The sequence below is a fragment of the Anoplopoma fimbria genome, chromosome 7 (assembly GCF_027596085.1).
Source record: "Anoplopoma fimbria isolate UVic2021 breed Golden Eagle Sablefish chromosome 7, Afim_UVic_2022, whole genome shotgun sequence".
Taxonomy (NCBI): Eukaryota; Metazoa; Chordata; class Actinopteri; order Perciformes; family Anoplopomatidae; genus Anoplopoma; species Anoplopoma fimbria.
The window spans coordinates 21649574-21670995 of record NC_072455.1 but is presented as its reverse complement, the minus strand read 5'-3'; the positions used below and the strand labels follow the sequence as shown (position 1 = coordinate 21670995).

Genomic DNA, 21422 nt, shown 5'->3' with positions numbered 1-21422 from the left:
AAACTCTGAGTTTAGATGATTGGCTGTTCCCTCCATTCACTTCCCTCTCACTCACCGCACATCCTTCCTTTGAGCACTGAGCCCGGCCTGCAGAACAAAGAGGGCTTCTTGCTCTCCAGAGATTTGGGATCAGCCAGGATCATCTCCGAGGACACGTGGAAACTGGACAGCGGCTGCTTGGCCAGCGTTCGCTTCAGGCGATTGGTCAGTTGCTCCAGGGTCCGCAGGAGCCTCTTCTGATTGGCCACTTCTATTGAGTCGTTCCTCGACAGGGGCAGAGGGATGCTTGCTGGGAAAATGGACAAAGTTTAAAGGACTGATAACAAGGGATAGTATTAAATATAAAAAGAAATACAGATATATAATGTGTATAGAACGCAGACCATTACATATACATATAAAGGTTTACAAAATCACATTTAATATACCTGTGATATTGAAAAAGATCTGGATCTTTTGGTCTCTGGTGGGACCTGTGATTTTTCGGTGCCTCTTGGTGCGTTGGTGGGGTTTCATGCTTCTGTCTTGCTGCTGGGTACCTGGGGCAAAGCCTGAGTCAAAGTAGGCGTAGTCCTGGGTGCCCTGAGGAGCCCAGCTGTTGCTCCAACCTCCCGGTGCTGATAGATATTAGACAGGGAGAGAGAATAATAATGAGCTAATAAGATTCTTCCATTAAAATATAGGTGGGATGTTTAGTGAGGGTTTATTTTGCGCTAGTAATTCCTACCAATTGAAAATCCGTTATCGTAGTCGTAGTTGTACTCTAGACAGTGACCCTGTGACATCACCTCCAGCTTGCAGGTGACATCACCGTTGCTACAAATGTTGGGGAGCTGTGGAGAAGAAGCAAAAGAAAGCATCATGTATTTGACAGTTGATTTACAGCAGATCCATGTGTATCTGTGTTTATACATCCATCCTCACCATGCTTCCCAGTTTGGTGTTGAACTCCCCAGCGAATGACTTGAGCAGGTCCACGTCGTCACAGCGGGAAGCTTTGAACAGCATCTCAAAGGGTTTGAGCCCGTTGTTTGCTACACGGTTCACTGGGAGAGACAGAAAGGGATTTACATACGCATGTTTTAACTAGCCGAAACCAATAAAATATATATGAGCACATACAGTACAGTAATGAAACGTATCCAGGTGCACATAGTAAGCCATGGTGCACTGTAGACAGTAGGTAACAAAATATAAAAAAAAACAAGTGACACAATAGGTATGTGTGCTACGCTTACCTGAGCAGTCGGGTCTGTCTGGAGAGTAGGGCGGCTCCCAAACACCGTTGTAGGCGCAAAAGTAGCTGTGCACTGCATCCTGAGTGAAGCTGTAGCCGTCTTTACAATGAAGAGTGCAGTTAACGCCCTCCTCTTCTTCAGAGCAGAAGAACTCTCCGTTCACTGGGACGTACGGCTGGTCACAGGTCGTCCCTGGTCAGACACACATAGTGTATAAATCCTCACGTTGGAGCACAATATTAAATAAAACCACCATAAACACACTATAAGACGATTCCACAAGAAATTCTAATACAGCCCTTTAAATACATTTCCAGAGATTTCATAATTTGACTGTCTTTCATAACAATAAGTATTTTTTATTCTCAGGTTTTGATGAATTTATTTGTCTTATATTTATGTGTTTATAACAGTCTTATCCTCAAGGAGCTACATTTTCTTTTTCTTTACAGAACCTTAAAGAAAAAGAACATTTAAACAAAAAGCAAAACAAAACACAGTGTACTGCAGAGGAACACAGTAAATGAGGGATACATTGTTTGAACATACTGAATAAAAACTAAAGAAAATATTTACACAAATTACACGACGAAGTGATGTTAAAAGCCACGGTGTTGTGTGTCAGTTTTGTACCTTGCACAGTGACGGTGAAGTTGCAGGTGCGGCTGTTTCCTGCAGCATCAGTAGCTGTGTACTGGACCAGAGTCTCTCCAACTGGGAATAGAGAGCCTGGAGTGTGGCTACTGGTCACATTGAGGCGACCGCCTGACGGAGAGACACAAAAGTGACATACAGACTGTAAAACAGCATCATCATTATAATATATACTTGATCTGTATTCCTTATTGATTAGAATAAAAGTGGTTCAACCAGTTGTCAGTAATCAGCTTTCTGGTAATTGATACACAACTAGCTCATCTACAACTTTATTTAACCTGTGCAGATTTTATACCATGACATTTTGGTGCAAAAATTGCAACACTACACATCCATGTTCAATAATATGGATGTCCAGCTAAAGTGTAGGCTGACTATCCAAAGTAAAACAGTTGAAAGATGGCCATAAAATAATCATTTTCCAAGTTAAGAATCAATTCTTGAGTCAAAAGTGTTACTCCAGTTATCCTGCAGAGGGCAGCCTTGAACTTACTCCATTTTCCAGGACTAAATGAGTCACACTTGGTAAAAAGTGATGTTAAACAATGATATGTTGACATAGGAATGGTGTGTCTGGGCATCACACGGCAGCAAAAAGATATAAAATCCAGTACTTGGGAATGATGACGGAAAACTGCTATAGTGTGGTTGGCTTAAAAAAAAACTGAATGTGAAGAGAGTGATGCATAGAGGCAGCGGTGATGAGAGGAGTGTATGAGTGTGTGTGTGTGTGTGTGTGTGTGTGTGTGTGTGTGTGTGTGTGTGTGTGTGTGTGTGTGTGTGTGTGTGTGTTTGCATGTGTGAAAATTCTGAAGGTCAAAACTAAACAAAAGAGTCATACTGTGAAAACATCTGGACTGCAGGTGTGAGAGACACAGACAAGAATGAATAACCAAAAAACGAAGGTGGGAAAACTGACTGATTGACCTTTTGTTTCACTCCAACTCCATTAAGGGCTGACACACGTCTGGCCTGCCGGAGTCTGGTGTCTCCCCTTATAAATAGCCTTTGTGTGTGTGTGCGTTTCTAAGTGTGTTAACGTGTGTGTCTACGGAGTCACCACTATATATAGTACTGGCATCAGGGTGTGGGCCTGGAAAAACAAAACACTGACGTCGTAGCAGCGCTGGGCTGACGTCGTGCGGCCCTGAAGCAGCCACAGCAGCAGCAGCCTGTTATTACAGTGTGTGTGTGTGTGTGTGTGTGTGTGTGTGTGTGTGTGTGTGTGTGTGTGTGTGTGTGTGTGTGTGTGTGTGTGTGTGTGAGACGAGTGTGTGGTGGATGGGGGTGCACCTCTGCAGACAGGTAGGCAATGAGCCACTGAGCGAAGTTTAAGGTTTGTGTATGCGTTCATGCCTGCAAACATTTCTGTACACACCAACACATATCTGATCTGTGTTAGTGTAATTCATTGTGTGTGTGTGTGTGTGTGTGTGTGTGTGTGTGTGTGTGTGTGTGTGTGTGTGTGTGTGTGTGTGTGTGTGTGTGTGTGTGTGCGTGGATAGAGACAGAGCCAGTGAATTACATGGGTCTGGCTGTGGGCTGGTACCCTGGAGAAGTCTGGTTTGTAGTCTGTCACCACCAGGGCTGTTCGGGTACAGCTAGAGCGCCAGGAAAAGTCAGCCAGCTCTGAGATATTTACTCTGTTTGGCATTGATGCACTTCTTTATAGCAGCATCGGTCTGAATTGTTAAGCATCAACGTAGTGACCTAAGCTGAACAGAGAGACTAACGGGTTGCATATTAAATCCTCATCACAGTCAGTGTGTACCTCCTGACCTCTTGAACTGCCCTTAAAAAAAAGAGCACTGGAATAAAGTGATTGCTAAGCATTTTTGGGGAAATGGAGCTGCAATAAAGAATCACTAGGAGGACATCATGTTCATTTATTAACACTTGAACTGGTTCAAACTGTAGATAGATTTAGTAGGCAAACGTTTGCAAACAATGTGAAAATATGTTTGGTGGAAGGAAGCTGTTTGGGGGTTTTGTCTTGGGCACTTCAAGGTGGTTTAGTACCATATGAGTCAGGTATTAGTGGTCTACATTAAAGGCAAATGTGCAGAAGTGGAAAGAAACTAAGCACTGCACATAGTATATATTACTTTAATCAAGTGTTGAGGTACTCTAGCTGTTTACTTCGCTGTATTTCACTACGTTTCAGACAAAATTTGTTTCCCTTTTACTCCACAACATTTATCTGATCGCTGTATTTACTCATCACTTAAAGATAATGATTTTACATACATTAAATTATTATAAATTTACAAAATACGATGCAATTCTACAGATTAAATGTACACCTGAATTACTTCCCAAATCTCCCATGACTTCAGCAAATAAAACTTAGTGAATAAAGTTTGTTTGCTGTTAATATTTCAGTACTTTCACATAAATCATTTTGAATGCTTTTTGTAATACATAGCAGTATTGTTATTTTAGATAATGAACATTTCTGGCCAAACCTCAATTGGTTGTGAATGGGGAACAAAACAAACAGTGACAGTGGGTGTAATGCTGGAGGGTCAGTTTAGGTAAGACAGTGATTAATACCTGGATCTAATGTGTATTGCAGTTGTCAAATAAAAATATTTGACAAAAAATTAAAAAACGCTTAACCTCCATATGAGTCAACACTGTGTGTACTTACATGACCTTATAAATGACTGTGTGAAAAATGGATGGAAAGAGTGCAAATTCTCACAAAAGAGCAAAAACACCTGCTTCTCTCTGCTGCCTCAGTCTGTTTTATCATTAATTACATTAACAGAACTGTAACAACTTCATCTCTCCACTGGTCCTTCCCTCTCTTTTAAACACAGACACAGAAATGAGGCATTCATTCACACAATTACATTCCATCCTTATGCCATTGGACCATATGTCCAGTCAGTATGTCTCATGAATCACACACACACACAGACACTCACAAAGCCCTCTCCTTATCCCTTTTTTCCAGTCACCAAACGGAAAAGATCCTGTTTAACCATCATCAGTGGAGGAGGAGGAGGAGGAGGAGGGTGGAGCCGAGTGGAACAGAGGAGCAAAAGAATAAACCATCTCCGGAGCTGCCGTCTGAGAGCGGCTACCAGACATACCTGAGTTGTCGGAAAACTGCGGCACCTCCCAAAAGGCCGCCGTCTCCATGTCTGTGGCCTGGATGGTGGGCGGCGACCTGCACCTGTCAATCACCGGGGGCTCCGTATCTAGAGAGCGATACAAGGTTGTTAACTGTGGGTGTAAAGGCCAGATTGAGAACACACAATAAAAACAGCACATTTAGGAACATAAAACATATCAGTCACTTAACAATTCATAAACGCACAATGGACTGGAACAGATTGCAGCCGCATTAGAGAAACACATGGTGATGGGACCTTCTCCACACAGCAGTGCATAGTGTAAGAGGGCACTAGCTAAACACATGTCTCTAATAAAAAACCACAACGTTCCACCACCATAATAACATATGGAAATGTTCACGGCTACCATGCTCGAGGTTTTTCCCCCCTGACTGTTGTGATTATTGGGCGGTTGACACGGGATACCCCCTCTGTTTTTCCCTCTCAGCGTTAACCCTGTTTGGCACCTGCTGGAGGCAGATGTACTCCACTACTGGTGAGTGCTTCAATTAAATCACAGTTTTACATTAAATGACAGAAATGACAGCAGCACAGAGGCGGATGGAGAGGCTGTCCTGTAACTGAGAGGCCAATGGTTCAAACCTCATAAAGGTCAGTGTCCAAAGCTAAAAACTGACTTTAAGTTGTGCGATGGAAGTATGTAAAATAACATTAAAAGCAAAATGTTGATTATTTATTCTCATTCAAACTGCAGCTGTTAAAAAATTCTCAATACAAATTTTCTTGCCCTTACATGTGACTCGGTTCTGTTGTTTTCTACTCAGCATTTCAAACCACTGTCACCTTCAGCAGATGTTTGCTCTAGTCCTCTGAAATACATAGTTGTCCTGGGTTGAAAACAAATTACTTTTAAAGGGACAGTTCACTCAAAAAACAATAAAATATATTTTTCCTCTTATCTGTGGTGCCTTATATATATATATATATATATATATATATATATATATATATATATATATATATATATATATATAAAATGGCATGAGTTGCCTAGTTTTGGAGATATCGGCCATAGAGATGTCTGCCTTCTCTTAGATATGATGTGAATAAATTGCACTCCGCTTGAGGTGTTCTATACGCCAAAAAATGAATTTGAAAAACTCAACAACAATGTCTCTTTACAGATATCATGACCGGGTCACTCAAAATAATCCACAGATCTTGTTGTGAGTAGTTTCATGGACCAACTATTTTCTTTTAACCATAGTTGAAATGTATTGAAACGCTTAAATTACAATTCGTCAGCACTGCCATGGACGAATAAATGTAACATCATTCATCTGAAACATATTACATACGTATACAGAGCAGCACAGCTGTGTGTACTTGAGCCAGCAGAAGAGAAAACAATAGATGGAAAGCCAAAAAGCAAACGGGACTGTTTTTAGGGAGACGCCTCATCAGATGAGATGTCTTGAGGTCTTTAAAGACACTATGTGTAGAATATTTATGTGAGTATAACGTGCTTCAAGTGGCGACACAAGTTGTTGATGCGAACATCGTTCGCATTGATGCAGCGTCCAGAGGGATGAGCTCACCGATGACAGTGACTGTGAAGGAGCAGTTGGCCTGGTTCCCCGAGTGGTCGGTCCCGATGTAGGTGATGGTTTCCTTCCCAATGGGCAGCAGCTGGGGTGGAGTGTACACCGGCTTCACCTGCACCACCACCTGAAGGACGGAGAGACGGTAACAATATATAAAGAACTGACTCAAAACTGGACTTACAGGGTTGTTTAATGATGTGAGATACTGTTGTCCTGTGCTGACTGAGTTTTCCTTCATACATTATTTCATTTGAAGTATTTTTAGGGACATAAAGAGGTAAAAGTATTCATGATTTCATAAGAAATATTGCACAAATTATAATAAAAAGTCAGAAAAGTAGACATAGCCTTGTTCCATCCCCCCTCTGATTATCACATGCCCCATCAAATTAATCTTTGGAACCCTTAGGATTCCCCCAAACCACAGGTTGGGAACCACTAGCCTAAATCCTTGACTCACTTTGGTGACTGAGAAGTGTTAAAAAATACTATATTATAATATAATTCTAAAATGATAAGTAAAATGATCATAAAGTCAAAATAAATTTAATCTGCAACATTTTTAATGACTATTAAATAGTCATTTATCAAGCAAAAAACCCAAACAATCTCTCGTTTAAGCTTCTGAAAAGTCAGAATTAGCTGATTTTCAACTTTTTATCCCCTCTCTTACATTGTTCCAACATGAAAATCTTTAAAGCAAACAGTGTATAGTTGTATAGTGTACTTCTACTGTACACTTTGTTTTCTAAAGTATCAAACCTCTTCTTTAGAGTTGTCGGTGGCAGTTGCGACGCTCCAGCTAACGTTGGCGGTGTTGCGCCGCTCATCCGTCTCTGCAACAATGTTTCTGGGACACTGGATCTCTGGTGGTTCAGCATCTGAAGAGACGGAGAGAAAAACACAACTACACATTTGAGAGAAAGATGAGTATCAGATGAGAATCTGGACACTGCAAATGCTTCATCTGATTCCAGTCAATTTAATTACAGAAAGTAAGAATTAAATACTGCAGATGTTCACTCCATATACACTGACCTCAGCCTGCTCTTTGTTATCACTGAGGAAGTAGATGTGTGATGTCATCTGACCTCTTTAATCACAAGACGTCACACACTAATTATTGGTCTTTACTGAATCAAACACAGAGTGCACCGCTGACATTGTTCCAAAGAGACCGAATCCCACTGACGTTACATTTTCACTGTATGTGGTTGTAACTGTCCCTTAACTCTCTTCATCCATTAGCTCAACATCAGGCCACAACGGTAAAGAGCAGAGGTTAATGGAGACAGAAGTGAAGTCACTGTAAAAACAGTTGGGCTTATGAAAAAGGAAGCTTCATCTTGGATACATTACATGTTTTGGTCTTGATAATCCATGAAACAGAATATTAAAGCTTGTTATTGGTAAATCCAACAACAAGAAGCTGTCACCTCCTTTACTTCTGGAGCTTAACACAGCAGAGTGTTGCTAAGTAACTGTTTAAGTGATGCTTGTACATAAAAAAAACTATTAGTATATATAACTATCCATCAAATAATTCATAGCCCTGGTTATAACAAGCATACTTAGGATGCTTGGCTGTAACTGGTCCATGTGTGTTTTTATGGAAATCTGAGCAACATTTCTGCAATAAATCACATCAATGAGCATCATTTATGCAGACGAACGAAAGTAGCCTAAAAACCCAGCTTTTGATCTTGGATTAAAACGGTTGAAATGTAAACAAATCTCGTGCCAAATGTTGATCTACTGAATTCACTGCCAGGTACAGTAAACAGCAATGGGACGGACTCATTTGCACGGTTCCAGACAGGCAGGAAAAGTCTGCAGCATGCTGTAATAATGTGAAGCCAGCAGAGTTCAGTTCAACTCAGTTCAAGTCTGCAGTAAATGAGCAAAGCCTCCAAGAGTTGGATCTCCGCATCGATCGACAGCGGTCATGCCTGTTGCGTTGTGTAAGAGCGTTGCTCCCATCTGGACCTGATGACCCATCCACTTAGGCATCCGTCTCTGCTAAACACTAACACACTTAGCTCCAATCGGCTCCATTCATCTTCATAACAAGGGAGGAGTATTTCACTCTGGGTGTCATCCACATGAAGTGAGAGGCGAAAGAAGCCAGAAGCATACAAAGAGCGCTTTTAAACTCTGTAATAACTTTCTATTTCTTGATCTCCTCAAAGTTTGCCGTCTACATTGCAGCAGCGCTCCATCTTTCTTCTATCTCATCTATATTTTATTTTTAATATCTCCCTTCCTTCAGCTCATTTGTGCCTGAGGGAATCAGAAAAACTCATCTTCTCTCCACCACCCCATTATAAAACACCTACAGGTGACTCATCCTCCCTCTCACCTCCCTGTCCACCCCCACATCTCCATTCGTTTTCATCTTTATGGCACCTCTTCCTCCCCTTAACGAAAGCAGTTCCTTCATTAGCAAAACTTTCACTGGAGGAAATGAGGTGATTGGGGAATTCGAGAAGGCAGGCATGAGCTGCCCTGCACCACCTGCTTCACCTGCTAGGCATCTGGAGGGCTGCAGTCTATTAGGATGATCTCCAGTCGGAGCAGAGGGTGAGAGACACGAGAGCATCGGACATGGTATGGTTTGAGTTAGTGACCTGAGGCCCGCTTCAAAACGGGGTTAGTGCCTTTCCCACCATTCACAAAGTGGAGAAAAATACAGACAGGGGGAACAGTATGGAAAAGTATGTATCCCTCCAAGTTTCCTGCTGTTTTCTTTTTATAACTGCTTCTATATCCAGGTATTCTGTATATTTCTTTTTTTGCTCTTTTAACAACCCTTCTCTCTTTCAAAAAAGTGTCATTCATTCTAACCCTGTAAAATAAACTGTGTCAGTGTTATAGTGTAAATCAGGAAGAAAACCAATCATATTCATTGTATTTTCACAGCAGGGGAATGGTCTTCTGTAATTCAAGCCTAGTCAGAAAAATTTGCATACATACTGTTTTTAAAGGTAGTATGGTTATAAGGTTATTTTATTGTCATTGTACAACACGGTTGCACAACGAAACGCAGATTGCATTGTTGCCTTTCTGCCAACCGTTAGATCAGATTGATAGTATGGAGATCAAAACTGTTACAGGATCTAACTCCCCATAAAACCACAAACTTTTAACAATTCCGTTTGTGTACAGTATTGACAAACAAAATATAAAATGTTAATTACTGGGCTTTAGGAGTTTAGGCTGATAAAGCCAGGCCAGCTTTTTTGCTAAGCTAATCACCTCCCGCTCTAGTTTCAGATGCGAAAGTGGTCATTTAACTATCAACAAAAAAAGCAATATATCCTAAACTTAACTCCAGTATATCTGGCTTCCACCTCCCCAAGTATTGACCTTTGACCTCAACATATTTCACATCCTTGTTAAGACCCTAGAACCAATTTACAGCACTTACAGCTGAGCCTGACCTCTGACCTGAGGAGTGAATTCATTTCTTCTTTAGCAAAACTAACACACACACACACACACACACACACACACACACACACACACACACACACACACACACACACACACACACACACACACACACACACACACACACACACACAGTACGTTACCTATACAGATGGCTTTATGGACATTAGCAGTCCAGTTTCCAGAGCTCATGCACGCCGCCTTCCTGTTTCCCTGGAGACTGTAACCCTGACGACAGGTGAGAAGGCAAGCGGAGCCCGGCGACACTGTCCTCTTCCCGCAGGCAGGGGGCGACAGCAGGATGTTCTTCAAGGTCACGATGGGGGGACAACGCACCTCTGGGGAGAAAGTGAGAGAAACCAAGAGATGAATCTGATATCTGAAGTTGTTTATGTCGTTCCTGAAACAAATATCTGCAGACCAACAGTCAGAGTTGAACTGGATTCATGACTCATGACTCTTTTTGTTTATTGTTCACTATCAAAAGGAGCTGAAGGAGGTTTTAAAGTGTATTGTCAGAACATAAGGCCCCTCTGACCAGAAAAGACATAAAAGAACAAGTAAATAAATCTCTTCCAGGATCACAAGCGTGCTTCCTGTGGTTTTACCCGAATGTGATAAAATCTTACTTTCAGCCGGCTCAACTGTAAACGCCAACCATAAAGCTATTTTCAGGGGTTGTGTATCAGAAACTGGCACAAAAACAACAAACATTTGGTCGGGAATCAACAAAGCACTAACCACAGGACTCACTGCATTTATGGGATGCAGGCCAGTTTGGCTTTCACTTGATGGATAGATCTCATTCTCTCTCTCTAACTCCTGTTTCATTGGCTTAAGCTGTAGGAGCTATAAAGGGGCAAACTCACTGAGAGGGAGATTCAACATGGGAGATTTCAATCAGATGAAGAAATATCTCTACATCCTCTCAGGGCGATCCCGTTTCACCACAGTGCAAACAAACAATAAAAACAAATCACTCAGCGGCAGCCCACAGAGCCCTCTTAGCCGTGTCAAAGAGGTACCGACAGTCTGCGACAGTCAAACAAACTCAGCTGTAACTCAGTGGGAGCACGGAAGCACGGAAGGAGAGAGCTGGTAGCTATCGATACACGGAGAGAGATTTTCCCGAAAGCAGCCCGGTCGTAGTTTTTAAATAGAGCAGCTAGCTGGTTGGCTGGAAGTGAGTCAGTGCGGGCCGGAGGTTTGTGGCCAAACACTCTCACACTGTCTCTTTTTTGTGTGTTGTGTGCCTGACCTGGGTGCTCCTGCGGTGGGCATGAGTGTGTGCAACTATTTTAACTTAACTATCAGTTCTGAAAGTGTGTGGGTCATTTTGTGTGCCTGCGTATAAGCAGTGACTAGTTTTTTTTGCTGTGAGAAAGCAGATGCATCTTTCTCTGGATGATGTAGAGAGGCTCTGTGCAAATATTCACCATGTGTTTAACCACCGTGCATGTGTGAGTGTATTTTCTAATGTGTGTTTACATATGTGTGTAATACCACATGTTTTTACCAAGGAATACCCATGATAGATTATCTTTCTGGGAATGAACTGTGACCCAGTTTCACCTCATAGATTTCCACCAGGATGTTTGCAGATTACATGTAAGTTAAACACATATATTTCAAAAACCTGCTGTAAAATTGACATTAAAGAACTTATAACCAAAGACACCAAACTGGGATTGCTGCCACAAACAATTGACACAAAACAGATGTTTCACTTGCTATGCCTCAATTAAGATGCAACTTTGTTTAGTTTCCTCTTCATCTTCCTAAGTTAAGTCATCGTGACTGGCTGCTGTGCCTTCTCAATGTTTTCTTTTATTCTTGCAATGAATCACAGAGCATCCTTTGTTTTGGAATCATATTTGGTCCTTAGATACGAGGTCAATGTGTTCAATAACGCATGCTGATACAAATCCACTGTGTGCCACAAAGACAAATGCACAAAAGTTACCAAATGGCTCCAAAAAGAAGAAGAAAGAAGCACCATCAGAGTTAACACACAGGGTGATATAGTGGTTTGGAGGTGATGAAAGCTTACCCACACACCGAGGTTGGGATCCGCTCCACTGGGAGTTGGCCTGGCAGGAGAGTCTGGCGTCCCCCTCCAGCCTGTAGCCTCGCTCACAGCCCACCTGACACTCCGCCCTGCGGGAGGCAACGCCATCGCTGCACCTCAGGAAGCCATGCTGGGGCCGAGCGAGCGGCGGGCAGGAGCGCACTGTCGGTTGAAAAACAAAATAAATCATAAGGATCCCCCAAAATAGTAAAATGTGATATGTATAATGCAGTCTGAAAGTAATAGAAGGTGAGAGCAACTGAGTAAAACATTTTTTAACTAATGTTTATGGTTTGTTTTAGCCATTTAAAGTCCTTTAAAAATGTCACAAGAACCAAATATATTTAAACTGAAAAAAGTAAACTTCAATCTGCACTCTCACCACCCGTATGCTTCTTCAAAATGACTAAAAACAAATATTATTTCCTCCTCTATATTTTCATGCTAATTTGAGGTGTAACTTATAAACACGTGTACTGTACATAAATCACAAGAGGAGGAGAGTGCAGTAAATCAACAGCAGGAATGTACAGCACTATCATCATCATCATCATCATCATCGTCTACAACTTGGGACCTATCATTTAACCCAAAACGTGAAAGTCCCTCTGAAATAAAAGTCAAAACAATCATCGTGTGTGCCTGTTGTGAGTTATGCTGAGGTCTAGAGAAGGGTGTGTAGTGTGTTATTTCTCATCACCACCCAAAGACAGACAGGCGGGTTCAGAGGAGACCCCCTCCCTCAGGGCTTAACTAGCTGGGAGGTCCAACAGTATGTGGCAGAGACTAGACTTAGTGTAACACATACAAGCAGACATATGAACACACACTCAGAATATATATACCCGAAGCCGCTGATATAAATCTTCAACACACACCCTTGAATATTCAGTGTCTTGGTATTTCTGTGAGTCACGCTGTTGCCGTCTTCCTCTAAAAACTGTCACTTTTCCTCTTTATTTCTTCACATCTCAAACTCCCTCTTCCTTTCTGTCTTTCCTTTCTCCTTTTCTTGAACTCACACACACACACACACACACACACACACACACACACACACACACACACACACACACACACACACACACACACACACACACACACACACACACACACACACACACACACACACACACACACACACACACACACACACACACACACACCTTGCTTTCTTCTGTTCAACCTTCTGTCTTTCCTTTCCTTGTATCCTTTCGGTCTGTTCTCCATGAACTCACTCTCTCTTTCTAACTGATTCCTCCCCACCTTCCTTCCTGGCTAACATCTGGCCTGGCAGAGAGCAGTAGTCTCCTAGTAAATGTTGATTCCATGTTCAGTCTAAACACATATGATTTCAATACACGGCAAGAAATCTTTACACGCCGCCACACACAGACTCCATCGAGCGTGTAGGAGACTCGCAACGAGTTAGTACAACTAATACTCTTTATCTTAATGTGCAGAAGTAATGCTATATAAATGTTTATGAAGGCTAACAGACATCAGATGGGAGGCGGCAGGCTGTGAGGACTTTGATTAAAGTTCCCGTAGCTTAATGAGGACTCATATGAGACATATGGTGTTGAGGAAACTGCTGGGATCCATCAGACAAGCTCCTCTGTTTGTGTGTAATCACTGCATATCCATTAGGATTATACCAGAAGATACTGTTAGTGCATCATGCAAGACAGCACAAAGTCTGCAATACTGTATCATTTGTTTCTGTATAATCACTGGATCAGGCTTTCAGTATCAGACCACCTCAATAAAAATATGCTGAAAGATTATAATGCCCAATAAAGGCATAAATAAACTGCCTACCCCGGCATGAAGTCCCTTTTTAAATTAAAACACCAGAAATGATCGAGTTCCAGCTTCTCAAATACAAAAATCTTTCAGTATGAACTGAATATCTTTGGGTTTTGGACCAAACAAACAAATCACACCTCCATCTGGGATCATTTTTATTTTATCATCACGCTTCCTGCTCACCTCTGCAGCTGGCAGGTGTCCCTGACCAGATGCCATCAGCCTGGCACAGTCTGATGCTGGTTCCCTGGAGGTCAAAATCTGGTTGGCATCGCACACCACAGGCCGCATCGAAGTGGTTGTTACAGACATTTTGGATGAAAAAGCCATGTTCTGGAGGAGACAGTGCTGGACAATATACCACTGGAAGAAGAAGAAGGGAAGAGAAACATTTGTGAAATCAAAAAGTTCTGAGAAGAAAAAGGCATTCAAAACACAGAAAGTCTGCTGGTGGGAAATGCTGACACAGTGGAAAGTTTATGTTCCTAACAAAAAGGATAACAAAGTGTGAAAGCAAAAAATTACAGGTTGTCAAACATCACCTCCCCAATCTCCAAGGAGGGAGGAGGCCAAAGCAAAACGCAGTCCAGGAAAGAGATGATTAATGAACATTGTTGTGTTGAGATGAACGGCTGTGTGGAAATCACTGGCTCATTCTTCAAGGAATGAGAAGACCACTGACGTTACTGGAAGCAGATTCACAATACACAGTGCGCTCTAATAAAACCTCATACTTCTATGGAATACTGTGTTTCCATTCCAGTTGATTCATCATCATGTATCACTACTTTCACTCTCCTTATCATCCACAATTTATCCCACATTGCTACTTCATGAAACATTCACCTGTCAAACCCTCTATACAAACTCAGTAGACCTGGAAATCCCACTCTTACTTAAAGTATGCACTTGGATTAAGATATTAATGTGACTAAGTTTGGCCTCTGCGCCAAGTCCCCTTGTGCATCGTTTTGTAGGAAACTGTTATCACAGTGGAGTTCAAACCCAGTGCTTGTATGCTATGTTGTTTTAAAGCAACAATGTGAAATCCTCTCATACCATAGCCAAAGCACACATTTCAGACACAGTACAATTTTGAGTTCTCGCTCATGAGGCATCTATTCAAACTGCATTATGGATCCTAGGTGTCATTAAAGGGTCATAAAATATGCTCAACCTACACAGGAAATGGAAACCATTCGGTTCAAGAATAATTAATAATGTGATGACTTTTTTTCTTGCCTTTTCTCTGAATGTACCTTGGACATTTAGCTATTAAGAATTATTAATGCACAGACTTACTGTCATTTTTTGTCATGGAAAACATTTAATGTTCAAAATAGTAAAAAAAATGTGGAAAAGCTTTAATGAACAAGATGCAAGTCAAATCACAAATCTGTTTTTATACAGCTCATTATATAAGTGTAAAAAGTGTCGGGTTTTAGACCCATCCGACAAAATCAAATAGAGCTGACTGTGCAGTTAACAGATCAGCTACTCTTACCCTGGCAGGTCATGCCCACTGGCTGGTAGCCCGGCTTACAGACGCAGTCACTGAGGGAGGTGCTGCCAGGCTGAGAGGTGTGCTGCGAGTCGGGGCATGAGAGGCAGGTGCTCAGGCCTCCTGGTGCTCCCTCTGGTTTATAGGTGCCTGGTGGACATGCTGGAAGGAGGAGAGGAAAAATACTGCAGTTAGAAAACAAATGCACACTAATATGTCTGTTATGCACACCCAGAGAAAAAAGACAGAGCTGGATGGAAATATTGGATGATGGACATGTATAAAAGAAAATTACTTTGATTATAATTAAACTTTATGACTGAAACGGAAAGAAATCTTAACAGATTTATGAGGAGACTTTGATCATATTCATGTCTGGACATGAAATGGCAGGAAAAGTTGCAGAAATGACAAAATGATCTCACTGGGTAGGTAAAAAAGACAAGTTCAGTTCTGCATCTTAATTATTCACAAAAAGGATAGAACATATTTCTTTGTACTATTTCACAAAGAAATGTGACAATCAAAGAAAGGTTTATGATCATCTAAAGCCAGTTACGGTTCGCCTGTAAGCACACAAGGTCTACATTAGAAAACCCTTTTGATCACCTGTCGCTCACGCTCACACACACACACACACACACACACACACACACACACACACACACACACACACACACACACACACACACACACACACAGTTATAAAGTATGTTTCCTTTTAGCATCACCTGAGTCCGATCAGAGGACTCTCACGCAGCAGGGGTCATATGAAGGCCCGCCAACATTCTTTCATTCACCATCAATCAACTTCGTCTCTGCGCATCACTTGTGTTGCAGAGGAGTGAAAATGAATGAGTGAATCCATCACATGGTCTTATCTGGGTTCAAAGGTTACTTTCACATGGGATGGTTCATAAATGACGGACTAACTGATTAAACCTGTGATTCACTGTAATATATTCAGTGACGTAATGTGCCTTTAATTCTGATATCAAGTGATCTCATACGTCTTTTGATTAACTACTTTGAATTAGCTCAAAAACTCAGATTATGATTATTTGAATTATGTTATTACCAAGGACAACAGCCCTTATCAGCCATTATACGGGTAGATTCACACAAGCAATTTGCTGCGCTGGTAATTCCCATAATTCACTGCGATTACTGGTGCGCTTTGCAGGGAAAAAGCTTTATCAGTTGCTGCCCAAAGTCAAAGCAATTTTCTTCCAAACCACTTTCAAAAGAAGCTTATCCCACATTACAAACACATCAGAGCCACTAACTTTGATGACTGCATTTGTTGTTCACACGTACATATGATTCACACCAAACTGTTTTCCCATCAAGTCCATGGTCATAGAGTTTGGAAAACCCTCTCAAGAGTTTAACTTAGAATTACATATATTATATAACATGTGAATCAAATAAAGTTAAATTCGTGAACACATTACAGTTTGGCGCTGCACTGTTCCTCACGTCATACTCTCTTCAAGCAAATCCAAGTGTTGTTTGCATTCATTTGAAAAACAAACCGACAATATTGACTTCAGCTTTTTCCAAATCAAAACTGGCTACGGAGAGAAGGGGAGTTTCAGACAGCTGCTTTCAGACAGTTTAACTTTCTGTTTTGCTCTTTAAATGAGGAAATCATAAACTTTCTCAAACCACACCCACACACAGCATTTCAAACACTTATAATACATCTGAACAAATATGCAGAAAAGCTTGTATCCACGTGGGTTATCCTCAAACCCGGTTTAGTGTGAGCAGCTAGACTCGTTATAATATCACATTATATCACTGTCTTTCTTGGCATCAGTTCAGAGGTGTCCAGTTTATGACATTAAGCTTAAGCAAACTGGGATTTAAAAAACCAAAACATGCAGGTTGAATTACACGCCGTCCTGTTCGCTAGACGCAACAGAGAATCCATAGTACTAATATTCTTCACAACTCATTTACTAGCTGCTAAGCTAGCAGCCTCAGGCCAGGTGTGAATTTCCACTGCTGAGCCAATGCCAGCTTGGCCTCTCACCACACGCTCCCTCCCTCCCTCCCTCCCCCTCAGCTGAACCAGGCAGCAGGTCAGCCAGGAGATGTTAACCAACTGTAAAGCAGGCACTGGCTGCTGGCACTAGAATGCACCCAGTCACCCACATCAAACTGCACACACACACACACACACACACACACACACACACACACACACACACACACACACACACACACACACACACACACACACACACACACACACCAAACCATGTGGTATACCTGTTCTGGAGCAGACAGTGTGTGTGTGTGTGTGTGTGTGTGTGTGTGTGTGTGTGTGTGTGTGTGTGTGTGTGTGTGTGTGTGTGTGTCCGTCTGCACTTTTCATTTGATAACAAAAGCAGCCGATGAGTTTTCTCCGTCTTGTGTCCTTTAAACTCAGAGGAGGTTTCTTCCATAAGTCGGGCCGACAGCTAAAAGTGTCCCCTCTGTTCAAGTCCTCAAGAATCTGTTTTACAGCTTCATTTTAAGCTTTACAGGAAGCCTAGTTATTTTTAATGTGAATAATAATTCACCCATAGCGCAACAGTGGAAATACTGTATATATCGAAAAATATATTAAAAAGTTCAATTCCTGGCAGGTTGCATGTGCTGGCAGGTAGAAATGTACACAGACGTATGCATGGTCACACACATGCACAAACGCACACCCACACACAGAGTTTAGAAAGACCAGACATGGCTTCTGGTGACAAAAGGAGGGAGGGAAGGAAGGATGGACAGGAAGGGATAAATGATGAAAGAACGAACAGCCATGAATCTGCTGGAAAGCTGGAAGTGGAATGTGGAGAAACCTGTGGGAATTCCCTTTAAAATGTATCATTGCTCCGGACCCCAAACTGAAACTAATTGTGTTTGGACCTCGGCACCGGTCTGAAGAACGCGGCGGCCAATAGTATTGGTTCCACCTTGTTACTGCCTATGTCTGCGGAGTTAGCTCTGCTGCACTGTGCCCTTCATTTAGAGAGGAAGTTGACTGTCAGCGGGCCAGATGACCATAAAACAGAAAGAGCCTGCTGTGTCTGCTGGGCTGGTAGTAACCGTGCGGAGCGACAGCAGCTGCTCAAAGAGGACTACTGTACACGGTAATGATCTTAGGAAGGGAAAGAGCCAGCCTCTACGATCAGACGCTGTTGATTTATGGTTTTAAAGCAATATTTGAGCAATCCTAATAACTAATACTGAAGTTAAATGATTTATCATAACATCATCAGTCTTCATACTTTCCGATTCATAATCTGCCTTTTGAAAATATATATTTTTTTTCACATCAGAGTGAATTATTACTTTAATAAATTAAGTTGTGGGTCAGCCAAACAATCATTTTTGAGTTATCAATTTGGATGTCTGATTTTCCAACAAGGCGTCTCTTTCATCATTCCTGCAAAATGCCGACCGACTTAAACTCCCTCAACCACTGACCTGAGGTCTGCTCTGCTGTCCTTTGAAAGGTCAAGTTTACCATTATTGCCTGTGGACAGTAGCCAAAGCTTGATATGTTTCTAATCCCTCCATGCCATGGACCTCAAATATTTGAGTTTTGAGAACTTTCTGAAAACATGCATTGTCCAGCTGTTTTAGGAAAATGTTGAGCCTTTCTGAAAAATGTAATTACATTTTTTTGTAACCCAGCATTTACGGCTGCAGTGAAAAACAACTTGGCTTGGGCTTAAGTACCATAGTACACAGTACAGTACGTAAACTAAGTATATAACATATGTTACGTAACTTAACTTACCAAGCTGCCGTATTTGGCGAGTTGGGAGAGTGAACCTGCTGGCTTTAGAGTACTTTATATTCAGAATCAACATAGTGCTGCACTCCGAATACATTATGGCACAAACAAACCAAAATTGATGCAGCAGAACCAGAGAGATCTTTTTTTATTCTACATATTCTTGACGTTGACTGTCCAGTCAAAAAAAAAAGGGGGGGGGACTCCACAAAATCTATGCAGTTTCCCTTTAAGACATTAACTCTTACTGAGGTAGCATAAAGTCCAAACTTCAACTTTGTATTTATCTAACTATATTAGCAGTCCCTAACATTTGAACCACAAGAAAACACACAAGAATACATTCTTTTAGTATTAAATAGGGATCCAAAAAGAAGAAACGACAAAAGCAAACACATGCCAGTTCATCTGTTAAAGTATTTTCTCTCAATATGAAGTAAGTCATTTAAACTGGCAGACACGTCTGGCCCGGGAGCCAAAGTTACTATCACACGAGAATCTCTCGAGTCTCTCCGGGGAGAGGCTGTGTTCGATTAACCGGGACTAAAAACAGAACCGGGACGGAAACGATGAAAGGAGATGGAGAGGGAGAGCGAGAACATCTGCCTCCTCAGCCACAATGACAAACAGAGAAAGAGAGAGTTTTCATCTTAGAGGAATATATATTCTGCTAAGTCCAACAAAATCCACAAACACATGTTTGCAGACACACAATCCATACAGTACTGCTACACATGCTGCTTCCCAATATGGTATATTGAACATAAACCAATTGTTTTTTATAGCAGTAGGAATGAACAAAATATATATATTATTTATATATTTTCCACTGAAAACAACCTCAAACATCAAAATAAGCAAAATATTGCAGGTCAGTATGGTTCACAAGTGAGCATGAGCATCAAACTTCTGTTCAGCTCTTGTTTAATTATTTACTTTTTAAATGATTGTTTTGCCAGATTATTTCATGTAAGAATGCTTGGATTTTGACAAAATATAGTCCAAAACTATTTTTTTTGTAAACAAAAAAAAAGGTTTGAAGAAAAGTAACTATGTTTCTATAAGTACAGAAACGTAGGCATCGTATAAGCACTGGTATTGAAAACTTTAAAATGATATCCAACTCTAATCACAAGGCAATTTAATCACCAGTAGAAGTCCCCCTGTCAAATCAACGGCTTATCTTATTTTGACACACATAATCTCTGTATTGGAAACAAAATCTAAAAACCACTGAAATATTATCTAGCATAAAATGCCAACCACGTTGCCCCATGTGATGAAACTGACTAATATCTGATCAAAGAATAACTTGAGCAAGCCTAAACATTACCTGGCATTTAATGCTAACTAGCGATACTCTACTACTTTTGACCATTCTTGTTGCTGACTAAGGTAATTGGCATTTTGTTGTGATACCTTGCGTCTACTTACTTTTTTATGATTCATTCCAGACAGAAAAAACACCAGCTACACAACAGTGTCTTTATCCCACTTCAATAAACACTCACAATGAGTTGCTAACATTATGGGCTTTATGTGCAAAGGCGACAGTAAAAGTAACAAATATTTCTGCGGTCCTATAATATTTGCAATGTCGTGACCGAATTCTGTCTGTCTGTCATCTTCAAAGCCAAACAATGGAGACTGTGGATGTCCAGCATTATTGTGAATGGACCTGCTAAATGTGGACAGAGGCCTGGCCGCTTGCGGTCGAAGGTCCTCGCACACGAGAAATGTTGTTAAGTTGGGCCTTAAATTCCAGGGTATTTCACTGCAACAAAAACAATGCTCACATGCGAGCAAACTTTCCACTCTGAACTGAGACTCCCCATGCGGTGCATTTGAGGTGCATAAATAGACAATTGCGATGGACAATTAAATTGTATAGTCTAGCCCACAAAAAAAACAACATACATTCACGCAAAGGCCTGACGGAGGCATGAAGAAACTGGGGCTCAGTTTGAATATACATTCATTCTGAGCCAGCACACTATATATCCACCCCCCCCATTTTTTGCACTTATGGTTGCCTCAGTGACAAGCCACCATAACAAGAAAGCACTAGCATCTGTCTACCATTCACCATTTCATTCACAATGTTCCATATGGCGGAGTTTCCCAAAGTCCTGGATTCATGACCTCATGAAGAAGAGTGAGGATGAATCTGTGATGTCCTGTTTTACCATAAAGTGTGTAGCATCGCCGAGCACCAGTGACAC

General features: G+C 41.4%; 1 protein-coding gene across 1 annotated transcript in view; it reads right to left on the bottom strand.

The window, feature by feature from the left end:
* The window catches only part of svep1 (sushi, von Willebrand factor type A, EGF and pentraxin domain containing 1), an 85609-nt gene that overhangs the window by 28750 nt on the left and 35437 nt on the right, over positions 1-21422 (bottom strand). Inside the window, exons 4-16 of the mRNA XM_054601882.1 lie at positions 15414-15572; positions 14093-14272; positions 12083-12262; positions 10176-10370; positions 7345-7463; positions 6577-6706; positions 4994-5101; positions 1872-2003; positions 1239-1430; positions 925-1046; positions 728-833; positions 429-617; positions 56-289 (exon numbers count right to left, since the gene is read on the bottom strand). Coding sequence (XP_054457857.1) covers positions 56-289; positions 429-617; positions 728-833; positions 925-1046; positions 1239-1430; positions 1872-2003; positions 4994-5101; positions 6577-6706; positions 7345-7463; positions 10176-10370; positions 12083-12262; positions 14093-14272; positions 15414-15572 — 2046 coding nt within the window. The remainder of the gene's footprint in view (positions 1-55; positions 290-428; positions 618-727; positions 834-924; positions 1047-1238; positions 1431-1871; positions 2004-4993; positions 5102-6576; positions 6707-7344; positions 7464-10175; positions 10371-12082; positions 12263-14092; positions 14273-15413; positions 15573-21422) is intronic.